A 24740-nucleotide genomic window follows, 5' to 3' on the forward strand; every position below is an offset into this window, starting at 1 on the left:
CTGCTAAAAGAACAGCCTTCATCTGTAACAATTTAGATTGTGTGGGGTTTGGTGTTGAAAAAATTTCAGTGTGTAAAGAAAAGAAGCAAATAATCTAGGCAAAGCAATAAAGTATTTAACTAAAACCAGCATAGCTCTGAGGGTTCATGGTCTTTGATTTGCCCTCAAAACAAAAAACACTGTGCTAAGTCTGTATATTTTAAAATACTTTAAATACTATTCAGACTATTCTGATATTATTTGCTAAACTTGTAAAATATTTTTAAGGACGAATTTTGGTTATTTTAGGAAGTTAGAAGGTTTTGAAAGAGGCACACTCAAATTTTATTACTACTTTTCTGAACTCAAAATCTTATACTTACAAAACAAAGTAACTTTCTACAATTGGGGAAAGTTATGAAGAAGGTCAAAAGATAAGTTTTAAATAACTTATGGTAAGTTAGTATCAGATCTTACCATAATGACTGAAAGTGTTGAGGTCCATGCCCACCCGCTTAGGAAGTTGACACTTAAGAAACAATAAGGGGAAGACAGCACCTTCTTTCATGGATAACAGTTCCCTACTGGATGGGACAGAAGGCTGAGACAAGCTTGAGTGATGATTTCTTTTTTACATATCAACAATTCCTTTATCCTCTTAAAAACTGAACTTGTAAGGTTGGTGTGTATGCGGACATCTCTTAAATGAATTGAAGAAAATCAGTTAACCAGCTTCTAACACATTTACCAGGATGGCTCGTTGGTGCCCATGAAATGCCATCAGCTGGCCATAGGAAGGACCACATTTTTCTTAATCAATTGTAGATCTCACCTACTGCTGTATTTCTTTAAAATTAATTCTTATGCAACTCTAGCCAGTGATAGCTAAGTTACTGTGTAATCTCAGCTAAAAGTAGCCAAAAAAAATCTTTTAAAAAGTGGAACTTCTTAAAAATGAATGCTAAGTTTTAATGAATTCTAAGTTTGAAGAACAAAATGGCCTAGCGAGATTAACGTGCTGTGTCAGCAAAAGGTCATAACCCCCTTTTTTGGCTGTATATTATTCCTAAGACCAGGCATGACTTGGGCAGTCCCTTACAACAAAAAATGTCTTTTTAAATTGTGGGTCACAACCCACTGGTAAGTCTCCTTAACAATTTAGTGAGTTGCAACCAGCATTTTTAAATAAATGTAATGGAACCTCTTGGAATGTGTCACATAAAGTATTATCTTATGAAACTTTTGTTCAAGTTTATATATGTACGTGCACCCATGACTGTTTGCTAAATGTAGTTCTTTCTTTGGCAGGAAGAGGAGGAGAAGGAGAGAGAGAAGAAGAGGAAGTGGGAAAGATGAGGAAAAAAAGTTTGAAAAGCACTGTCTTAGGTCACTCAAGAACCTTGGGTGCAAGTCCTAGAGAGTGTGCATTAGGCCTCTCTCAAGAAGGCCTCATGCCAAGTCATCTTTCTCAAAACCTTCCTACAGTCCATCTTTCAATCTGGGAGCAGAATGGATTTACAATTCTTGTGGGCTGATGAATTAATATGCCATTATAAATGGTTATAAAGAGTCTAAAGAATCCTGAAACCTCCTGAGATCTATATTCCTCCGAAATAGGCTATTTACCATGCAAACTGCCAACCTACTATGCAATAGTTTCTCACTTTGCATGCTCGGGTGCTCTTCACCTTGTTCCTTTTGGAAGGAGAACAATTAAAGAACAAAAGGATATAAAAGATTTGTCCCAAGAAATTTAAAAAGTCAGAAGCCAAGAATCAATGCAAGGAATATCTCAACACTGGGCGTAAAGCCCTGTTCATTCGCCTACTTGTTTCCTGTCATCTACGGACATTTGAGGTCCAGCTCCAGCACTTACTGGCCTCATGATGTGGGCCAGCCGCTTCCCCTCTCTGCGTTCCAGAATCCTCACCTAGGCTGCAGGGGCTGGTGGCTTCACTAGCTGCCACACAGGGCCTCAGTGAATTCTGGATGTGATTAAGGGTGTGCAAATGCTCCAGGAATGCAACGTGGGACAGGCGGCCCGGGCCAGAGCCTACCTCATGTGTGGGCATATTACCAGGATTGGGGTGCTTGGGATCCCCAAGATAGAGATCAAGAGAAAACACCAGAGGAAGTTCTAGGCAGATTTAATTAAGCTCATGCTTGAGCACCAGGGAGACAGCACAGAAGAAAGGAATATCCTCTAAACTGGCTGGGGGGCTGGCTCTGCATGGCTGCTTTACAAGCTGGGGACAAAGCGGGTTTGCACAAAAAGATGGGCTTTTTGAAAAAGAAGGGCTTGTGGAATTTTCCATGGCAACATGGGAAAAGCGCGCGGTTAGAAGAAAGATAAAATTCTGCCTTTTTCTTTTTTTCCTTTTTGAGCAAGGAATGGAGGGGTGGTAACATTCTTGTGGTCTTCTTATCTGGCCTTCCTTCTGGCTACCTGGCCTTACCTTGGCTTCCTAGCCACCTGGTATTTTTCCATTCCTGGGGCCCAAGCCCCTAAGCTATCTCAGGCATACCAAAAATTTCTCTGAACTCTGATATTCCCGCCTGTAAAACAGGAACAAAGGCTCCTACCTACCACACAGGGTGCTGATGAGGATTAAATAAGAGTATTATTTCAGCATAGGTCCTGGCATAGAGAGGTTTTGTCAGTTTAAGCTTCACCAGGCTCACCAGGCGAGCTTGTTAACATACAGATTCCAGGGCCCTGCCCCAGTGTTTCTGAGTCAGTGGGGCTGGGCTGGGGCCTGAGGATCTGCATTTCTAACAAGTGTCCAGTGGTACTTATGCTGCCTTGAGAGCCACGGGCCTAGTAGTTTAAAGCTGAATTTCTGCAGCCTGTGCAAGTCAATGAACTTTTCTGAAACTGTACCTCAGTTTCCTTATCTATAAAATGAAGACATGCTAACTCCTATATGAGGTAAGGATGAGGGTGAAATGAGCTCATTTGGTGCAAAGCATTCAGGCCAGTCCTCGGCACACAGTTAAGTGCCATGTAAGAGTTAGCCATCAGTACACTAGTGCTTTTCTACATCAAGCATTACTACCTTCATTTGCTTTGCTTTTCATCAGAAGGACCCCAATGGGCTTGTCCGCCTCCTGCTGGCCTGCACGGTCTGGCCGCCCTCTCGGCTCGGGGCTGGGGCTGCGCGAGCGGAGGTGCTCCCGGCTGCGGCTCCGGGACACCTCGTACCGCGCATCAGGCTGAGCCCTGTGCCTGTACTCCGCCTCCGGGCTGTAGGCCTGGTTGTAGGGCTGGTCATAAGCCTGGTCAAAGCTCCGGCCGCGGCTGCTATCTCGGCCTCGCCCATAGTCATGGTCCAGGCCCCGCTCCAGGCTCCGGCCACGGCTTCGGTCTCGGGCTCTGCCATAGTCGTCGTGGTCCAGGCCCCGCTCCAGGCTCCGGCCACGGCTTCGGTCTCGGGCTCTGCCATAGTCGTTATGGTCCAGGCCCCGCTCCAGGCTCCGGCCGCGGCTCCGGTCCCTCTCCCGGCTGTGCAGCCGGTCGTGGGGATGCCCCCTCTCCAGGCTGTCCTCCCAGCTGCGCAGCCGGCTCCTCTCGCTGTACCGATCACTGTACCCGCTGTGGGCACTTCTGTGGTCAAACTCATCCATCACCTCAAAAGCCCGGTCATCTTCGTTGAGAGGAAGGCTACCCTGCAGGGGGGCCAGCTGAACCTTCCGAGGCCTCTTGACCACCTATTCATCAAAACACAGTGGGGACATAGGACAATCACAATGAAACATAAGAGAATGCAGTGGTTAAAAGCTCTGGTTCTCCTTCCAGTAAAACTGTGTGTCCCTAAGCCTCAGGTTCCTCATCTGGAAAATAGGGACGATAAAGACCTCATAGGGTTGAAAATAAAGTCAGACAATGAGTATAAAGCTCTCAATACAGTGCCTCCAAAATCTGCTTCTACTCAGAGAGTGAAAAGTACCAAGGGACTTTAAATCACTGTGTTATAAAAATGAAAATCCAGAAAGTGAGATATTCTATATACAACTGCCTCACTTCTTCCAAAAGTCAATGTCATTATAAAGGGGTGTGTGTGAGGGGAAGAGGTAGGGGAAAGAGGACCCCTCCTAGATTAAAAAGAACAAAAAAGATAAGGGCCAGGGGCAAAGAACGAACTTTGATTAGATTCCATGGGGAAGAAGAAACAGTCTATCAAAGAAGTCTTAGGGTATGGACTGGATATTAGATGCAACTGTAGACCCGTAATTTTCTTACAGAGGATAATCGTATCATAATCAAGTAGAAGAATGTCCTTAATTCAGAAGACGCACGCTGAAGTAAGCAGAACTAAACTGACATGTCTGCACCTTCCCTTCAAATGGTTCACTAAAAATGTATGTTTATATACATATATGGTAGAAAAACATAAGTAAATATGGCAGAATATTAACATGTATTAGATATATATATAACAGTTTAGTACATTAACCTTTGACCTTTCTCTTTCGTTTGACAGTTTTCATAACATAAAGTTGAAAAAAGGAAATACCTCACACCCGGTGCATCCCCCCTAGTGCTGCCCTGAACACCCACTATACTCCAAACGTTCGCTTTGCGAGCTCACTGGCGCCGCTGGAGTGAGCACTCCCGGCAGCACAGACCTGCTCCAGGGCGCAGGGGCACCTGGCTCAGAGGAGATTCTCAACCAGTGTTGGCTAAATGAATGAGAGAGCAAATAAACGAATGGACGCTATAGGCTGCCCCTGTGTCCTCAGAAATTCTAGTGTATGAAGATATACTACATTCTGTTTGGGCCTTTACAAATGTTTCTGGGGTAAAACTTATTTCCTAAATTAATGCTCTTTTACCACTCTTCTCAATCTATTTAATTCTCACAGGGATTAATTATCTAACCTGACTCTGAAGGCAAACTCACTCAGGTAAGAGAATCATTGGTTGTAAGAAGTTAGAAGAAAGACTAGAAAGAGGCAGGGAGGAATTATTTACACGATCCATTACATCACCCTCCTAAAGTATTAAGGATACACCGAGGTAGCAGCCCCTAAATTATAGAATTCTGTCAAGTGTTTAAAAGCAAGCAGTAATTTTCTTCTGGACAAAAAAAAAAATTCTACAGAAGGGAGCTGAAACAAACCCGGAACTCACAATGGATGCGATCTTCCCGCTTTTTCTCAGCTGCTGAACGGCAAATGAATGGAGCACGTCCTCCATGGAGGTGCCATTAACCATGACCACCCTATCGTTTTCTCTGCAGACAAAAAATAACCACGGGATGTGAACAACTCCCATTTATTCATCGCAAATCTTTTACTTAGAAACAAACAGAGGCAGCAAATTGACCTGAAATGCTTATCAAAGGACTCAGTGTCTGATGACTCCCAAGGCTTCATTGGTCAACTCAGCCTGAGGGAGGGACCCAGGAGTCCCTCAGCCCACTTCTGACGGTTCCCTGACAACCAGTGAGGGAGAAGGACCCAAACCACCAGGTCCCTCCAGGAGCCACCTGACAATGGCGAGGTCTGAGCAAAAGTGACCGCCTGCATCAGGCCTCCGTACCCCAGGCGCACAGTGAGCTTCAGGAAGGGTTCCATCCACTTGTGTTTGGGGCTGGAAAAAGTCAAGAGCTTGCCTCAGAGTCTTAAAGACACTCTGAGGTCACAGAATGCTCACTCTTACTTTATCTCATCCCAAAAATCATTTAAAACTTCTCTTTGCTCCCTGAAAGACTACTAACTTTGACAGGACCATAGAGGCTTGAAATGCCAATAGAACCTAAACTTTGGAGCTGTGTGGCCAAGGCCATCACATGGTTACACTTCAGGTTCTGCCCCGAGAAACAATGCTGAGGGGCTCAGACGTACATTGTTTCAATGGCATCATCTCTTCAGACTGGAAGGGTGGTAGTTGGAAAACTTGTGTTTTCATGTAGTAACTTTTTCCCATTTCCACATCCCTCTTACGAATCAGATAATTATTAAGCCAGCGTCTCTCCATTAAATTCTTAATGAACATAAATTAAGGTAAACAGTGTTGGGCTGAGGATTGGGGGCTGGGGGGAGCGTGCCAGTCTTATACACCATGTTCAGAAATGGTCTCTAAACCCAAGGGTGATAGCTGTGATAGAGCTACCTTCCTAAGGAAACAAATGCGCTCCTTCCTCCAGAGTTTGGATGTTCCCAGAGGACTGGTGTGTTAATGGCTCCAATTCACATATATATTCATATATTGGGTTGACAAGAAAGTTTGTTTTTCTTCCTGTAAGATGGCTCTAGTAGGGCTTATTTGTCCATCACATCGCTCAAAACAATTTTGTTAGACTGAATTGTGAAAGCTGTCACATCAACGTGCATTTAAAAATAATCGAAACTGGTGAATTTTTGTGTAGCCATTTTAATATTGAAGATGAAGAAAACGTGCAACATTTTTGGCCTATTGTGCTTTACTATTTCAAGAAAGGTAAAAATGCAACTGAAACACACAAAAAAGATTTGTACAGTGGGTACGGAGGAGGTTCTGCGACTGATCGAATGTGTCAAAAGTGGTTTGCAAAGTTTCGTGCTGGAGATTTCTCGCTGGACGATGCTCAGCTGGTAGACCAGTTGAAATTGACAATGATCAAACTGAGATATTAATTGAGAACAGTCAACGTGATACCACGCGGGAGATTGCCAATATACTCAAAATGTCCAAATCAATAAAGTTACTGGTGAAAATGAAAAATGTGTCTTTTATGTTACAGAAAAACCATACGGACTTTTTGGCCAACCCAATATATGTATATAAAAGTGCGCACACACACATAAGTTTTTGAAAATTATTTCAAAAGTGCACACCACCCAAAGCATCCTGTCTAGAGCCAACTGGCGGGGCTGGCAGGGGTCGGCAGGGGTCGGCAGGGGCCGGGGGCAGGAAGAAAGAACACTCACTGAAGCAGCCCATCGGCGGGCCCACCCGGAAGCACATCAGAAATGACGATTGATGTTTCTCCATTTTCAAAGTGAGGGTTGTCTCTGCCACCAGACACCGCAATTCCAAATCCTCTTTTGGAATCCTGTTCATTAAAGTTAAGAGGAAAATAAAATAAAATAAAAACACCTTTCCATAAGTGGCTTTCAGGATTTATTACAAGCAGTTAATAAAATAAAGAGTGAACCAATCACCAGAGACAGCTCAGGAAGAGTGGGCTTACAGAAACAAAATAAAGCGGCCTCATGGTTAGCTGCCAGGCTTATAAAGGGCAATTCCTTATCTAAAAGAAACAGCCTTGTGAAAGCTGGAAAAGATTGATAGCACTGACTGGAGTTATCACTGCAAGCTGGCAGGGGATGGAAAATAACATCTCTTGTCCAAACAGGGCTGCGCTACTCGAACCACCAATCACATGCTCGTATCCTGGCCTGAGCTGCAACAGCTTCAGGCACACCTGAGTCTGTGCTAAAACCCTACTTATAATGTATACTTTTAACTCCCAAGTTAGGTGAGCTGGTGATTCCATTTTAATAGAGGGCGGAAAAGGAGTAAATGCATTTTAAAGATGAAATAAAATTGGAAGATAAACTTAGTTTTGAAATCTTATGAGACAGCAAAACATTAAATTCTTTTCTATATGCATGTAAGATGTACAAGATGGAAATACAGATTAATTACCCCCATGGCCAAGAACTGTAATGGTGAACTCAAGATAATGCAAAATCCTAATTCATTTCAGTTTTTCAAGCTAAGCTCCCGGGTCTCATCCAGATAAAATAGGAATATGTGACTATAACCCTAAAGCAGGGTTTGGTTATGTGAAAGTCTACTCGGAGAATAAAAAAATCATCCCCCTAGAAAAGCTCCCACATGGGGCCCACCATGCCCACTGATGATAAACAACGACCAACACAAAAAAGGCGGGGCTGCCTGTTAATCACATGGCTTTGAGCTTGGCAACACCATCGCCTCATGCCTGGGTTTGCACAGAGGTAGCTCCATCCTCTATACCATGCCTAAAATGCCTCTCACTTGCCGAACTGGGGTCCACAACTCAAGGGGTATGTCCAAAGCTGGGGGAAGGGCACAGAGGAGAGCCAGGGGATGACTAGAATTGAAAAACAAGGCCTACAGGGGGAACCCCTCAGCTGACGAAACCATGATTACAGCCCCAGAAGTTTCAGCACCTGAGCACTGATCTGTTCTTTTTTCCTACCTGCATTAATACACCTTTATTCAGAAACAAAATTTTCATTAAAGACAGGGCTCAAAGTTGAACTCCATTTGAGGAACGTATAATCCCTCTAAGAAGTGACAGAGATTGGAGGGATTCAGAGCAGGAAGAAGCCTCCAGCAGGGCCCAGGAAAATCACAGTGACGCGGACCAATGCGGCTTGATGGAATGAGACAGGGAATGCGAGTGAAGTTCTAGTCCAGCCCAGCTGCACCCGAATCTCTCACGCACTCTTGGTAGCCGCACTGGTTTTGAGTGGGGTTAACACCTATGGTGCCTACCTTGAAACCCGCTGTCACAATAAAAAGGAATGGTACTAACACTTACTGAGCAACTATTTTGCGCTGGACTCCCTGTACTGGAAGCTGTGTGTGTTACCTCATTTAACCAAGAGGACAAATCCCTGTAAAATGACTTTTAAAATTAAGTAAAACATATTTATATATGGCACTACTTCTACTTTCAATACCATTGTGGAGGTGGGAGAGGATATTTTAATCTAACTCAACACCTCTTCATACACTTAGGAGTAAGACAAGGAAAACAATCTATGTCTTCTTATTGCTAAACCAATTTTTTTAAATGTAGCGTAGACATCAAACTCACAGAGGATGTTATAAGTTTTCTACATATTAAAATCAAAATTAGAAGAAGTTGTCGAAGCTACCTCAACATCCTCAAACAGTACAGGTTATTTCCATTCCTCCCCCTTTCCTCTCTCTCTCTCTTTTTTTTTTTTATAACCTGTTCTGTCTGGAGATAGGTGAATGCACTAAATTACCTCTACAGTTTTATATATTATACAGACCTTAACCAAAAAAAAAAGTAATTGCATGCAAATATTTGTTAGCACAGTAATGACTGCCAGCTGTTCCCTACAACGCATTATCCACCTGAAGGGGAAACAAAACTGCATTTAGGTCAAAATAAACAAGACCCACAGTCTGTAAACTCCAGGACGTGACCGACCATGGCATACACGCAACACGCAGCGCTCACCTTCTGCAGCGTCACAGTGTGCTGTTCCCATATCACTTCTTCCATGCCTGGGGCCTGTTGTAAAGCAAGCAAAACAAATTTGATTGAAACCACACACATCTCAATGCTACAAATAAAACCATAATCCAAAATATATCAATACACAGGCCAGGTTACGCTTTCAATATACCGAGAGTTGATGGGTTCCAGGAATGTTATGCTATTTTCAAACACTCTCCTTCCATGAAACGGCATTCTTAACAATACAGGAAAATTAGTGAAACACTTAGTAGGAGATAGACCTTAATGAGAAAACAGTATTCGGTGTGCATCCTTTTTATTATCACTACTCCCAAACACCTTAAAAAGAAATACCTTATAGAATACTTAAAAAGAAAATTAGATAGTTTCAAACAGGTACCTTTTCATTTATTTTATTTTATTTTTTTTACCACTTCCCCCTCTCCCTGTCAGAGCTAACCTCCTAGGCAAGTTTTTTGCATTTTTATGTCTCAAGGAATCCATGGCCTTATCTCAAAGAATGTTCAACTGAGTAACCCATGGAATCGCTTTTCTCCATCAGTGTTGCTAGATGTGAAAAATCTAAAATGCCTACATATATAAACCAATGGGGCTTCTGTCTCTAACAATATTCCAAAGTAGGTATCTAGAAGAACCCGGAAATAGTGGATATAATTTTAAAAATAATAATAATCCATTAACATGGGCTGCCTTCAGGGGAAATCCTTAAAGGCCAGAAATACCAAGAAAGCTCAAAGCCAGAGAGATAAGCCAGTAATGAAGCAGGCATTTCAACAGGAGGCTGCTGGGAAAACAGATAAACTGTGGGATCCAAACAGGGTGGAGAGGAGATCAAAGTCCACAGAGGTTATTAGGGGAAAAAACACCAGGCAGATGGAGACAGCAGGGACACTGGCCCCTCTCATCCTTGCCTCTGGGTAGAATGGAAATACCTACAAGTATTTCGCTGGAGGATTCTTATCAACAGGCCTGTGCTCACAAAGGTTAGGGACTGAAATTCATATTATGGATATGACCACGCATGCCCCAAAACACTGCAGCCCAAAGGGGTTCTGCTCTGGTAGTACCCAAGTGCACAGAGGTAGAGGCCAATTCTCTCCAAGGAACTCAGGCTTCAAAGGACCCTCAAGATACGCATTTGAGGAACATGAGTCCACGATTTAAACACAAACACCGAGCAAGTCTCCATGACTGAGAGTTAAAAGAAACAAAAAAACTGCAGAATCAAATATAGTAAATACTGGAAATAACCAGTCACAGATGGAAAAAAAAAAGTATATTAAATACGCATCACGTTTACCAAAGGAAATTAAAAGGGGATATTGAAAGTATAATGACAGAACAAGAGACCAGCAAAAATGACCAAGCAAATCTGAAAAAAAAAAAAGCAAATAAAATTTGTGGAATTAAAAAAACACAGTTATTGAAATTAGATAAAACATAGCTTTAAACCACATAGTACACACAGGTAAAGACACTCACTAATGACTTGGGAGGCAGATGTGAAGAAATTCCCCAGAATGCAAGTACAAAGCTTTAGAGAAGTGAAATATATGAAAGAAAAGAGTAAGAAAGTCTTACAGTAGAAATCTCACTGCTGAAAAATATACAGGGGCTTGAGAGCAGCAGCAGCTAGACAGAAGAGATAACTAGGAAAAGGACAATTAGAATAAGAGCTAACGTCTAAACAGCAGTAATATAAGCCCGAAGTCAGTAGAATGTCTTTAAAACAATATCTGTTGATTTAGAGGGCAGAAAAGAATTTTTTTAAATCGCATAAATTAGCCCTGAGCTAATGTGGCTCAGTGGGTTGGGCGTCATACTGCAAATCAAAAGGTTACCGGTTCAATTCCCAGCCCGGGCACAGGTCTGGGTTGTGGGCCAGGTCCCCGTTTAGGGGTGTGCAAGAGGCAACCACACATTGATGTTTCTCTCTCACATCCATGTTTCTCTCCCTCTCCTTCTCCTTCCCTTCCTCCCTCTCTAAACGTAAATAAATCTTTTAAAATCACAAAAATTAGGATAGATTATTTACTGTAAGCCGCCAAAAAAATAATTTCCAAAGGATACATTTAGGAAGGAAGGAAAATAATCCTGGAAGGAAGACCTAAGATACAAGAAGAAATGTGAGTAAGCCTGAACACATATTGCCTGTAGGCACCTATTATAATGTATAATTTGTGAGAGTTAAACAAATAAATAGAACTACAAGCACTGGGCAACAGAGCATGTAAATCCTGAAGACTTTTATATGATCAAATTATTCTAAATGTTTTATTCAGGAGCACAGCTAAACTGCTGATTAATTTTAAGCTTCACTGAGTTAAATCTACATGCTAAAATTTCTGGGGTGAACACTACAGAAATAATCAGAGTCCATAAGTTTGAAAATAGCAGAGGGAAAAATAAAGTGAAAAAGAAAACAAACTCTTAGGCTTGGGGGAAAAGCAGCTCGTCACAAAAGGCAATTCTATCAACTGACATATTGGCAGATCATACTTTCCTTTTGATGGAAAAGGGTTAGGCAAGGGCAATTTTGTTTGCACAGCAGAAAGGTAAACCGGCTTGCTCTTAAGTAGATATAACCAATTACTCAAATTGAAAGGAATTTAAAATCATTAAGTCCACCCCCCACACACTCAGTTTTGGAACATTTCCGTAGCTAACGCCATCTGGCTCCAAGAGACCAGAATTCTCTTTAAAAATTAAACATTAAAAAAATAGAATTCTAATCACCTTTGCAGGTAAAAAGGAAACATAAAATGGTACCTGGAAAAGGTAAGAGCTAGGATCTGTGCTATATGTTTATGGCTCACTCAGTCACTTTTGTTCCTATCTCTGAGAACAGAGGTAGGCACACAGCAGGAACTCAAAGGTTTTCTTTTCAGTAAACCAAGAGGTGGATACACTATCATTCAGCACTCAACTAGCAGGACAATTAAAGGGATATCTACCACATTCAGTGGCCCTCCGTTGCTTCGATGGCACACTTGAGGTGGTTAGGCTGCAAATTCAGGTGCCTCTGGTAGGGTGTTCTAAGTGCTCTGTACAGCCACTCCTCTCTGGAATGTCATTGCTTATGTCTAAATCAGCATTTTCCAACACGTAACCGCATGCAGGTCCAGCTGCCTGCAGCTACAAAAGCCAATACTCAAGAGGCAGGTGCTGATGTAAAGGAAAGTGGTTTATTTTCAGGCGCCAGCCACCTGGAAGATGGGGGACTCATATCACAAAGCCCATCTTCTGGGGAGACGGGGGACACACTTCGCAAAGCCCATCTCCTGGGAAGATGGGAGACTCACATCTTAAAGCCCACCTCCACATCTCAGTGGAGGCGGAGGTTGTGATGAGGAGGGAGAGGGGGATGGAACACAGAGGTCAAGAGAGGGGGTTGAAAAGTTCCCTACGTGCAGGCCAGCACAGTCCACTCCGATAAGGCAAGTGATAGTCAGTGTGCATCACCCTGGTTTAGTCATCGGCTTCACGTCATCCTGATCTTAGATTATCCTGACTTCAAGGTTGGAGGTCAGCATTTCTCCTAGAGCGGGGATGCCTGAAGGTTGGGGTCAGTGTCCTCTGAAGGTAGTTCCCAGGATTCTTATCCCAACACGGTGTTCATCTGCAAGCTACATACTAGTCAAGAGTCCGCACTTACAGAAGCAACGTCAAAAGAACGGTGGGGTGGGTTACAACTTGCCACTGTTACAGTTTTCCACTGTTACAAACATGTGCCAGTTTAACATAAGCTTTTCAAAATTGTAATAAACTTTTCTATTTTTTTTTAAAAAGTTTTCTTAAAGTAAAATAGTAAGCAGAAACACGATCAGAATTGATCCTCCTTTTCCATTTCCACAGAACACCTCCCAACGGCGTAGCACCTCCAGGTTTGGACATGCCCTTAGTAAACCAATCCACTGCTACCTGGAAATAACCTCACTCGCATGAGTGCTTTTCCAGGTTCACCTTCCCAGCACCTGACTATACTTTAAAGCTGGCAAATGTCAACGAAGTCTATTGTTCTGGAAGTTGTGGTAAAATAAATACAGTAGCCAACACTTCTTTAAATGTAGTTATTTCTTCACACATTAAGAAAAAAAATCAGACAGCCCCTTCCCCAAAATACTTATTTCAAAAACCATCAGGGCTCTGGCTGGTGTAGCGCAGGTGGTTGGAGAGCTGTGACGTAAACAGAAAGGCTGCAGGTTTGATTCCTGCTGAGAGCACATGCCTGGGGTGCAGTCCCCAGTTGGGGCATGTGTGAGGGGCAGCCGATCCATGTTTCTCTCACACATCAATGTTCTCTCCCTTCCTCTCCCTCCGTTTCCCTCTCTTTCAGATCAATGAGCATGTCCTCAGGTAAGGGGAAAAGGGTAATAATAATAAATTTTAAAAATAAGAACCATCAGGAAAAACTAAGCAATACCACGACAACCACCCCTAGGATTAAGCAATGCTATGGGGTTAGGAGGGCCACAAGTGTCCGAAAAGGGAGTGATATTTAAGTAAAATGAACCAACACAGTGAAATAAATGGGCACTGAAAGTAATTATTTAACTTCCTCCAATTTTTTAAAAACTTGTTTTCATCATAGTGACTGTGTTTCCAATTAAAGAGAGTGTTTTTTTCTGGTCTGTCCACTGTTGGTGGAAGTGGTGGGAACATAAATTAGTGCAAACCTTCCAACAGGGAAATTACTAATATGTATCAAAATATAAGATCTGCATATCCCTTGATCAATCAACCCCACATCTAGAAGTTTATTCTACAGAAATATTTGCACAATTGCGCAAAGACATACATATAAATTTGTTTACATCTGCTTATAATTTTTAAAATAATCCTGAAATATCCAATAATAGAGGAGCAGTTACATATATGTATATACAGAGACCTATATTTAAATGTCTGTTGGGGGGATCAAGATACAAAACATCATTGTTTTCACTCCTATTTATATATATATGTGTGTGTGTGTGTGTATATATGTGTGTATATATATATATGAGCTTATATGGAAATGACTAGAAGAATAAATAACAAAAAAAATGTTAAATTTCCCCAGGGGCTATGGTATGGCAGAGAATATTTTTATATGAGCGCATTACTTTTAGGATACATTTTTATTTTTTTTAAAAAGGCATACTCGCTTTTCAAAATTTTAGATTTAAATATTTTTATTACTTATTCAAATAAATCAATCGCTATAATATTTTATTTTAAAATGTTGCCGAGTAGAATAAACCTGGCTTTTGAAATCCACTGCTCTTCCATAATGAGATTATGCTGTCTTCCTGTGCTGCCTGCAGGGCCATTGAAATTAGATTTGCCAGAAAGAGGATTAATGACTTATGACTACCAATAGGGCTACATCAAATTTTTAATCAATCAGACCTTGCCAGGTGCCTAAAGGCCTCACCAACTAGGTATGAGTCTGATCCAATCGTCAGGGGCTTCTTCTTACCCAGGGCTAAGGAACTGTGACATAAACCATTAGCTACCTAAACATAATATTAAACAAATAAATGTTCTGTTAATCTAAGTGATAAATTTAAAACCTTTAACTTTAAAGGTAAAAAAAAATTGGAGAAAAAGAAATTTTAATACCCCCTTTGAGCATTAAAAATAACAATAACTATGTGTGTTTGGACAACAGAGCTGTGACCTTTTGCAATGGTCTCAGAGGAAACCCTTCGCTCATTGAGATCCTGCCTCCATTTATTATTCCCTTACTCATTCATTCACTGATTGGAAATATTTATTAACACCCACTATGTGCCAGGCATGTGGTTGAGGTACCTCGGGATACACGTACATTGGTAAGTAAAACAGCTGAAACTCATGAGGAGTTTACCAACCAAGGTGTGTCCCAAAAGCAAACTGCTGAGTGTCTTCCCTGCCTCTTCCATATACAGTATTATCTTCTCAGAAACACAGAGTACCCCACATAATTACCCATATTCCTCAGAACACCAGCCCCACATGCATCCCTGGAGGTGGGCTACCAGTGTACAGCAGCTTAGCTGAGAGCTGAGCTCACGCCTTTCAAACTGAACCTCTGGGCTTGGGACCCACCCAGCCTGTGCTGGGCTGAGCACAGACCAAAGAATCTCTATCACTATTCAGAGTATCTGTATGAATGCCAACAGACAGCTGCTTAGCACTGGGGGCACTTTACATGCAGGGCCATAGGAAGAGCACACATGCATCAGAGATAAAAGATATTCCATATTCCATGACGCAGTGATTCCTCTCCTGGCCCAGGAGAAACGTGTGACTATGCGCACAAGGACACACAAAAGAGTATTCATAGCAGCAATGTTCTGAATAGCCAACGCCTAGAAACAAGCTAAATATCACTCAAAAGCAGACTGGACAAATAAATCAGGATATATTATTAAAATGTAATATAAACAAACTAGAGCCACATAGCACAACACGTATGCATCTTAAACATACCATTAGTGAAAAATACCCTAGAAGTGTTTGTAGAGCGTGAGATCATTTTTATAGAGTTCAAAAAGCAAATAATGTTTCCCAGCAATGTGAATATACTTAATACTACCATACATTTGAGAATGGTTAAAACTGTAAATTTTAGGTTATGCAGTTTTTAGCACAGTGAAAAAAAAAGCCAATGACACTAATCTTTTGTTTAGAAACATTTGTGTGTAGGTATGTGTATACAGTAAAACCATAAACAAAAAGCAAGAAAACAAGGAACACAACATTCAGATGAAGTGACCCAGAAGTGAGGCGTAATGAGATAGGGGAGGGTACAAAGGTCTGTATCTGTCTTGAGGCCCATGGATATGTGTGATGAACTCATGGGAAATCGTTTTATAATTACGCTTTATGATTTAGCTATATAATATATATATAATTTGGTACTTTTATGTAAGTACCAAATATGTTCTAAGTTAAAAATGGGGGAGCACATGAGTCTACATCACGGGCTACCTGATTCCTGGCCAAGGACCTTATACCAAATATTCTTTTATTTTCTAAAAGATTTTATTTCTTTATTTTTAGAGAGGAGAGGGAGAAGGAAAGAAACATCAATGCGTGGTTGGCTCTTGCGCGCCCCCTACTGGGGACCTGGTCCGCACCCCAGGCACGTGCCCTGACTGGGAATGGACTGGCAACTCTTTGGTTCTCAGGCCAGCATTCAATCCATTGAGCCACACCAGCTGGGGCCCAAATATTCTTTAACGCAGTATAGATTTTGCAAGGTGAAAAAGTAGAAGAAAGTATGATCACTTCTACTGGAGGGAGGGCAAGGCAGAGGACAGGAATGGTAATTTGAAAGAGGTGCAAGGAAGGCACAGAAGGAAAAGAAGGATAGAGAATGAGGTTGGGGAGGGGGATGGGGGGCAGCAAGGCGGGCAGCAAGGTGCAGGAGACTCCACGTCTCCTTTTCGCCCCCAGAGCCAACATTCCGGGCACCTGGAGCATCTTCAGTGAGTTTTTCACTCCTTTTTTCTCATCACTTTCACTTTTCACGTAGGTAGTGTTAATAATAACCCCCTCAATATTACCGTGAGCCTTTCCTCCATGACATGGTAAGTTAGGAGAGCCAATTTTTCTACCACAAATAAAAAAGCTTTATGTTAACCATTAAGGTATTTCTGTGAAAAAAAAAAAATGCAGAGAAAGGGACAAAAGACAAATAGTTCTGTGGTGTCTTTAAAAAATATCCTCTAATTGTTATAAAGTTTCTTTCCTTAGAAAGATCTTGGTCAAACAGGTAAAATCCTGTATTTTACATACAGAATATGGAAATATGTTTAAAACCAACCAGAAGGCAGAAATACCAAAAGTCTTCAGTGCCCAAATTCCCCCTCCACAGGCAACTTTTAGGTGTTTGGGCCACAAACGGCTGCTTCCCAGTGATGAAGGTCAAAGCTGAAGCTAAAGATTAAAACTGGCCCATAAGGGACATGCCTGATAAACACCCCAAGCCATAAAAGTAACACTCACACAGGTTACACTATGACACTTGTTCAAACTACAGGAAAAAAACATGAGATAAACTTTTTTCCCTATAACTTAGAAGCCTAAACATAGAATAAGAATACAGATTTCTGCTGTACCAGGAAGCAAAAAGTTCTACTTGAAAACAAGAAATTCCCAAACACAAACAAATGGCTCACATGAGGCCGTGCATTACGTGTTCCCCAGGAAGCAACGCCGGCTTCCAGGGCCCCAGCACCTGGGACACAGCAGACTTGGAGTCGTAAATCCCAGAGCGGCTATTGGAGTCACGTAGGTCTGCTAAAAAGAAGACAAGGAACTAAAAAGTCCACCAGTGACTACAATCTGCATCTCAAAACTTGTCACTGAAAGCGGCCAGAAGCACAAACACACCCAAGGAGAAAGGAGTCCCTCTGTGGGAGGCGTTCCGCTGCCCACCCCCTGCCCCTTCCTGAAAGGAAGGGTTGGGAAAGAGGAGGGGGAGAGAGCTGGCAGAGACCGACTCACATGGCCTTTCAAGATCCTCAGCTTTTGAATGGCCTGGATCCACATCCTCTGCAGGACCTGAGCAGCCTTCATGGCCCTTGGGAGTCGTCAGCCAGGCCACTGCCTACATCCCGGCTGCTCACCCACTGCCATCACCTCTCGTGGTTACGTAAGGCCGATACAATAGTGGCCCACATTCCCAGCAAATCCTGTTGTCAACTCGCACAGTGACATCCTCACAGCAGGGCTGCCAAACGCTTTGAAAACACCACTTGTGGGGAGAAAAAGAAAGCGGTCTGGATTTGCATCGCTTTCCCAACCTGCCGGTTCCTCCCTCTCTGCCTAGCAGGGAGCTAGAGAATCAGAATAACTATTCCCTTTAGATTTAAAATGATTCATGGCACAAGGGGAATTTAAGTAGGACATTTGGAAGCAATACTATATAGAAAGGAATATTTGCAGAAGTATTTCTTTTTAGTGACCCTCATATATATGCACACATACACACAAAGTGCAAGCTGGATGGAAACGAACTGGTATGTCTTGGATGAATTTAAATGCTCATGTTGTATAGAAATTAAAAGGCATGAAGATGTTTCACATCCTTGGAGATAACCAGGTCTGTTCGCCAGAGGGAGATAAGACTTGGGGAGTTGGTGCAACTTGGAGCCAAGTCAGGGACAGAATGCTCACTCAGAGATTTCCCTTCCCTCCAACCTCTCTGTAAATTTAGCAGATAAAAGAAAAACAAAGGGCCTACTATCTGTTTCTTTCTTTGTCTTTACCACTTGGGGGGCCAGGTGTTGGAAAGCGCATTTTAGGTCTCTGAACATTGAGAAAAGATTTTAAAGGACACCTGGGGCTTGAGATCTGGATGTGGGATTTTGGAAGCGCCGTCTCCGGGAACCAGAGATCATTCTCACTGCTGTAACCTGTATCACTGAGGGCCAACGGCAGCATGAAACAAGGCAGCCTCTACAAAGCATGCACACTAAACTGCTAATGTTACATAGGCACTCAAAACGTCCATGTGCTTCCCTTGAATTTTACAAAAAGAGTTAAGTTCTTCATGAGTGCCAGAACAACAAAACAGGGTGGAAAGTGAATGAAAGTTTGTTTCAAATCTTACACTGAGGAGGGCAGACAGTACATAGGCAGGCTCCCTGCACCCCAGGCTCAGCCCAGAGCTGCTCAGCTCACCGGGCCCGGGCGCGGAGAATCCAGGTCGGGGAAAGAAGGGGCTGCTTCAGGCAGCTCACCCCTACGCTCTGACGGTCCTTAGGAAATCATGTGAGCTCCCCGGTGAGAAAATAAGTACTTCTTTCTCTTAAATTTATGCATACTCTCCAGAAGTCAAAAGCATCCTACAATTTATGAATTCCAGATTTCCAGAAGTTACGGTTTCTTCCCATACTCATTGTTCTTAATACTAAATTGTACTTTAAAAAAAACCCCACAACATAAAATCACAACCACTCCTCAGCGTGCAGGTTGGGAGCACTAGGTCCACTCCCATTGTTGTTCAACCAATCCCCGCGACTCTCTCATCACACAAAACTGAAAATCTGAACCCATTAAACAACTCACTACTTCCCCCTCCTGGAGGCCCAGGCAACCACCATTCTACTTTTTATTTCTACGAATTTGACTACTCTGGATACCTCACGTAAGTGGAATCATAAAGTATTTGTCTTTTTGTGTCTGGCTAATTTTCTTTAGTATAATGTCCTCAAGGTCCATTCTTGTAACATGTGTCAGAATTTCCTTCCTTTCTGAGACTGAATAATATTGCATTGTACGCACAGACCACATTTTGTTCATACCTTCATCTGCCAATGGACACTTGGGTTACTGTCACCCCTTGACTATTGTAAATAACACTGCTATGACCATGGGTGTGCAGATATGCTACCACTAATTCTTGACGCATTCAGCAATGGTTTTACCAAGTGCAACGTGCCAGGCTCTGAGGATCAAATGAAAGTCAATACGTGTACAGCATTGCCCTCAGGAAGCTCGGCAGGGCCAGCATCTGATCTGCTTGGAGTGGGTGGGGAGTGCAGGGTGCTTCCCAGGAGCCAAGGACAGAGGTGCGTTCTGAACAATGAATTCAGTTTGGCGGGGTGGAGCAGGGGTGATAGCGGTCAGGGCCTAAAGAACCTGAAAAAGGCAAGGGGGAGGGGCAGGAGAGAATGGTCGTTGGATCCCTCACGGCCGGCCTGCTCTGAGAAGTTGTTCGAAAGACATTTTGGGGTGGACAGCTGCCACCACGAGAAGATCTCAAGAATTCAGGGATTTATTTATCAAAGACCCCTAACTTCTATATTCACATATTCATTGGAACATTGACAGAGCAGCAATTCACTGGCCCTGTGGAGTGAAAGACAAAGAACACCAAGGAGCCTTGACTTGGGGTGGTAAACACACAATACAATACACACATGATGGATCATAGAATTGTATACCTGAACCCCATGTCATTTTAGAAGCTAATGTCACCCCGATATAGTCAATGAATGAAAGAATAAATGAGTGAATGAAAGACGAAGAATACTAAATCCTACCCAAAGGACGTCACAGTACAGTGGGGAAGGGGACACGCAGAGACCATAATCACAACTCTGCAATGATGACCACAGACAAGTAAATACAGAAAGCTCCTTCCTGAACATCTACGATGTGTCAGACCCTGTTCTAGATGCTGGTGGATGCAGGCCCAAATCCTTCCCTCACAGGGAGGATCTTAATGGAGGAAACATAATAAACAAGTAAACATATATTATAATCTCAGGTATATTATATTATATATAATATAATCTCAGGTATATTATAATCTGCATATATATATATATATATATAGATATATATGGGATACACATCATTCTACTATATAAATACTTGTATATTCTGTGATATTAAGGAAACTGCACATGGCCCCATAGCTGGTAGGCGGCTGGTCACAATCCAAATCCGTATCTGCATGAGTCCAACTTCAACAAGCTTTGAGGCAAAGAAACATCAGCAGATAATTACATTATATTTAACACCTCTATGTTCATAGTTCTGGCACACTAAACAATAAGGAATAATTACCATTTAAACAGACCTCTCTTATTTTTAATTACAGAGAAGCCATTAATAAGCCAAAAAAGAAGGTGCTAATTTGGCAACACAGACACAGCCCTGTCTCCTCTATGACTTTAAACCTAAGTCTGTGTAACATTAAAACATAACTTCGCTTTAAAAAAACAAACATACATCCACCACCACCCCATAACAGGCACCAAGATAAAGAAAAATTATAAACCATCCAAAGCCAGATTAGAAAACCAATTATGAGAGTGCCCACAGAAGTCCTGCCAGCAGGGCTGGCCCTGCGTGAGACACACAAGGTAAACTGACCCTCCCAGACCCAGGGCACCTTCCGGTGGCTCCCGTGGAAAAGAGCAACACAATGCTTCTGCCATCTATGACTGTCTGGTTCATCCCCTGAAAGCCAATAAGCCTCCACACAGAATCCTGAGGCTCAAAGACACGCCCTTCCTCTCAGAACGGGGGAATAAATGCAGGAAGTTAAAGACCCGAACCTTTAGAAACTCTATTGTCCATACCTGGGAGCTTGTTAGGAAAGCAAATTTCAAGTCCTTCCTTGGACCAGATGGTGAGAATATGCATTTCACAAGAGCCCCCATGTGATTCACATACCCATTAAAGTTGCAGAAGCACTGGTCTAGTCGCACCCTGCAACAGAACCGCGCCACGAGGACAGTGTTCTGAAGCTGCTGGTCCGACAGGGCAGCCACTGGCTGCGCGTGGCTGCCGAGCACTTGCAATGTGGCTACTGCAATTGAGGCAGGGAAGGCTTCACTTAATTTAAATTAAATTAAACCATACACAGACACATTCACTATATAACTTATTAACCATATCCCCAGCAATTTTTAAAACAATTTCTAATCTTTTGCTGCTACACCACTAAAGCAAATGTTGGGCATGTGTCTCCCCATCCCTGTATTTTATAGTATTTGTGGATTAAACAAATGTACTGACCCATTACTTTTCAAAGAAGTTCTGGCGATATACAGTTCTGCATCATGATGAGTCAAATGCCATGTTTTCCAAATGCCATTTTGAAAAGAAAACTATTACTTATTTACAGAGAAACAGTATTTGTTTTCACATCAGATCATTTTGGTAATTTTTTAAAGTTTTCTGGCAAGAAAAACAACTGTGAGGGAAAAAAAGATTGTAAACTCTTTGTGTAAGCATGTTGATAAAACTTAGCAAATGACACTTTGAAAACACTAATTTAACCAGCTCTCAGTAAGAGAAACACAAATTGTATACTAAACCATTAATCTAGATAAGATGAAAGGCTTTACAATTTATGGCTTCAACTGCATAAGTACTTGTTACATATGTAAAATATCATAAACTTGATAACTGAATGTGTTCTTCCATGGTGCATTTAGCACAGTGAGTATCCACTGCATCTCATGGAAGTTGAGGGAGAAAAACAAAGATCTCTCAAGCGGTACTAGAACACATTCTCGTCAAGACAAGGAAAGACCAGGGGCAGGAAAAGGAAAGACAAGAGAATTTCCTGCATCCATGGCCCACCCAGATGACAATCCAAGCTAGTAAAAGTAAGGAAATGCAAATCAACAAGCTTTACTAATGCCTTTGACTTAATAAAATAGAGCAGATGGAATTTAAGTAGGTTATGTGAAAGTAGTTAGGCTTTTCCTAACTTTTTTTCTCATGACAAAATTTAAAGGAAAAAGGTCAGGTGTTCGAAACAGCCTTATTTCCAAACTTCGAGGGGGAAAAAACTCATTCTTCAATCTAATATCTTGTTTACCATTTTATATAAACTGTCCATAAAAAATGTGTAGGATACATAATAAAAAAATGTATAGGACATACCCCAGCTCTGCTCTCTTTCTCTTTTTCTGTAACATGGGAAATTTCAGATATGGGGAAACTTTTAAATTCTAAATATAAACAATGTTGAGCTCAAATCCATTTCTGCCTAGTGACATAAACTGTGGACAGAAATTGTATGCAATTTTAAAACATAAAAAGGTATCCAGCATTTCCTTTTTGTGGAATTTGCTATCAGGGAACCAACAAAGGCCACGGCACAGTAAACAGATATAATCCACTAGGTGGCGCAAGAATGCAGAAATAAAAAGGGAGAGACACTGTTTCCCTTCAAATTTAAAATTTCAAATGTAACTTAGAGGAAATCAGAAACGGACTGTAATAATCATAATGAAATCCCACCATTATGGCTTTTATAAGAAGCAATGTAAATCTGCAAATTGCGGGGTGGATGATGACAACTAAAGGAAAAATTGTACTTTTAGTTATTGTTCATTAACATTAAATGAAAACACAAAAGCATAATATAATCAATCAACACCTTCAATGTTTTGACCCTGCTCTGGGCACTGTGGGATATTCAAAGGAGTTTAAACCACCTGGAAAGTGGAAGAACACACTTTCAAATTGTTGATCACTGGACCTAATCATAGGTATGGGAGGACATAATTTTCCAGGAAAAAAGAGTTACAGAAATTAAACTTTTGCATAGAAAGTGGAATCCATTCATCAGGCTATTCAATAAATTCTTATTAAGCACCTCATTCGTGCCAGGCTTTGTACTGAGCACTGGAGATTAAACCGTGAGAATAAAAAACACGGTACTGCCTTTGTGCTAACGAGGGTCAGCTGTAAATCAAGAAGCCAGCCAACAACTGTAGCGGGGGAAAATGTGAAGGGAAAACACAGAAAGGTCTAGAATAGGAGGAACAGATTGGGGAAGGCTTTCCTTCTTTGTGACTCTGTGGAAGCAGGGTATGCGGCCTGCTGAGCTGGGCACAGGGAGGGACGCAGATGGGGAGCCGGGGTCTCAGGACGGATCTTGGTCTCATCTACGAGTAAAATAAGTAAAAAGTCTGAGGCAGGACAAATGGATTTGTATTTTTCTTTACTTGTGTCCAAATCTCTCATTTTACTCAGAAGTAGGGAAGAAATGTAAGCCTGGGTGGGCAGCCCCAGCGGGACAGGAGCGGGGCAGAAGGGAGAAAGGGGGCCGGGCACTGGGTTGAACACGCAGCGACGGCTTCAAGGGTTTAAGCCCCAGCCAAGCTCTCCTTTTACTGTGCGGAATAACTACAGAGAACTGTAATTTCTCAGTCAGGTTCCAAAGACAATGCTGCAGTACATTATTTGAGAGTGGCCAAGAAACCTGTAGCAGGGCATGTAATAAAAAAATAAATAAATAAAAACAAAAACCCTAGGCATTCTGAGAAATGGATGCACACACCAGAATACGTCAAAGGGCCAAGGGAGCAGACTGCACCATCAAGTGTCCATCCTAGGAAGGGCCATAGCAACAACCGAAACCTGCCTTGGGAAAGAGAATTCAGGTAAGGAATTCTATTGCATTTGCCAAGAAGACTCAGGCCAGGATTTTGCTTCCCTTTGCGGGTTGGGGCCAAGGATGGGGTGGGGAACGGTAACACAACACACTACGGTTTCTCCGACTGTTCTAGTGGTCAGTGGTCCAAGTCCCAGGTTTGCCCCTAACCAGCATACGACCCCTAAGTTCTCTGAGCATCTTGAGTGATAATACGCAGGTCACAGAACGGAGCAAGAATTTTATGTGGAAGTTTTTATGAACAGTAAAGGTACCACATACATGAGAGCTATTTCCTACATTAAATGAACCCCACCTCTAAAAAACAACAATGTGCCCCTGGCTGGTGTGGTTCAGTTGGTTGGAGTATCGTCCTGTACACCAAAAGGTTGGGGGTTTGACTCCCCATCAGGGCACATACCTAGGTTGTGGGTTCAGCCTCCAGTCAGCACAGGGAAGGGGACAACCAATTAATGTTCTTTCTTTCCTTTCTTCCTTTCTATCTTTTTTCCTTCCTTTCTTTCTCTTACTCTCTCCCCTCCCCCCACCCCTTCCTCTCTCACTAAAATCAACAAACATTTTTAAAAATTTAAAAATAAATAAAAAATAAAAAGAACAATGTGATATAAATTTAATAAGAGATCTTAAAAATAGATTGCATTCAGTCATTC

At 42.1% G+C, this 24740-nt stretch overlaps 1 protein-coding gene across 3 annotated transcripts in view; it reads right to left on the reverse strand.

The window, feature by feature from the left end:
* TJP2 (tight junction protein 2) overlaps positions 1-24740 on the reverse strand; it is a 93345-nt gene that overhangs the window by 28444 nt on the left and 40161 nt on the right. For all 3 annotated transcript variants that reach the window (XM_054583046.1, XM_054583045.1, XM_054583044.1), the window contains exons 2-5: positions 9168-9221; positions 6892-7016; positions 5111-5213; positions 3036-3687 (exon numbers count right to left, since the gene is read on the reverse strand). In XM_054583046.1, coding sequence (XP_054439021.1) covers positions 3036-3687; positions 5111-5213; positions 6892-7016; positions 9168-9212 — 925 coding nt within the window. In that variant the 5' untranslated portion in view covers positions 9213-9221. The remainder of the gene's footprint in view (positions 1-3035; positions 3688-5110; positions 5214-6891; positions 7017-9167; positions 9222-24740) is intronic.

Source organism: Pteronotus mesoamericanus, unplaced genomic scaffold (assembly GCF_021234165.1).
Source record: "Pteronotus mesoamericanus isolate MK-2021 breed Mesoamerican mustached bat unplaced genomic scaffold, CSHL_Meso_final contig_73, whole genome shotgun sequence".
In the NCBI taxonomy this organism is placed as follows: domain Eukaryota; kingdom Metazoa; phylum Chordata; class Mammalia; order Chiroptera; family Mormoopidae; genus Pteronotus; species Pteronotus mesoamericanus.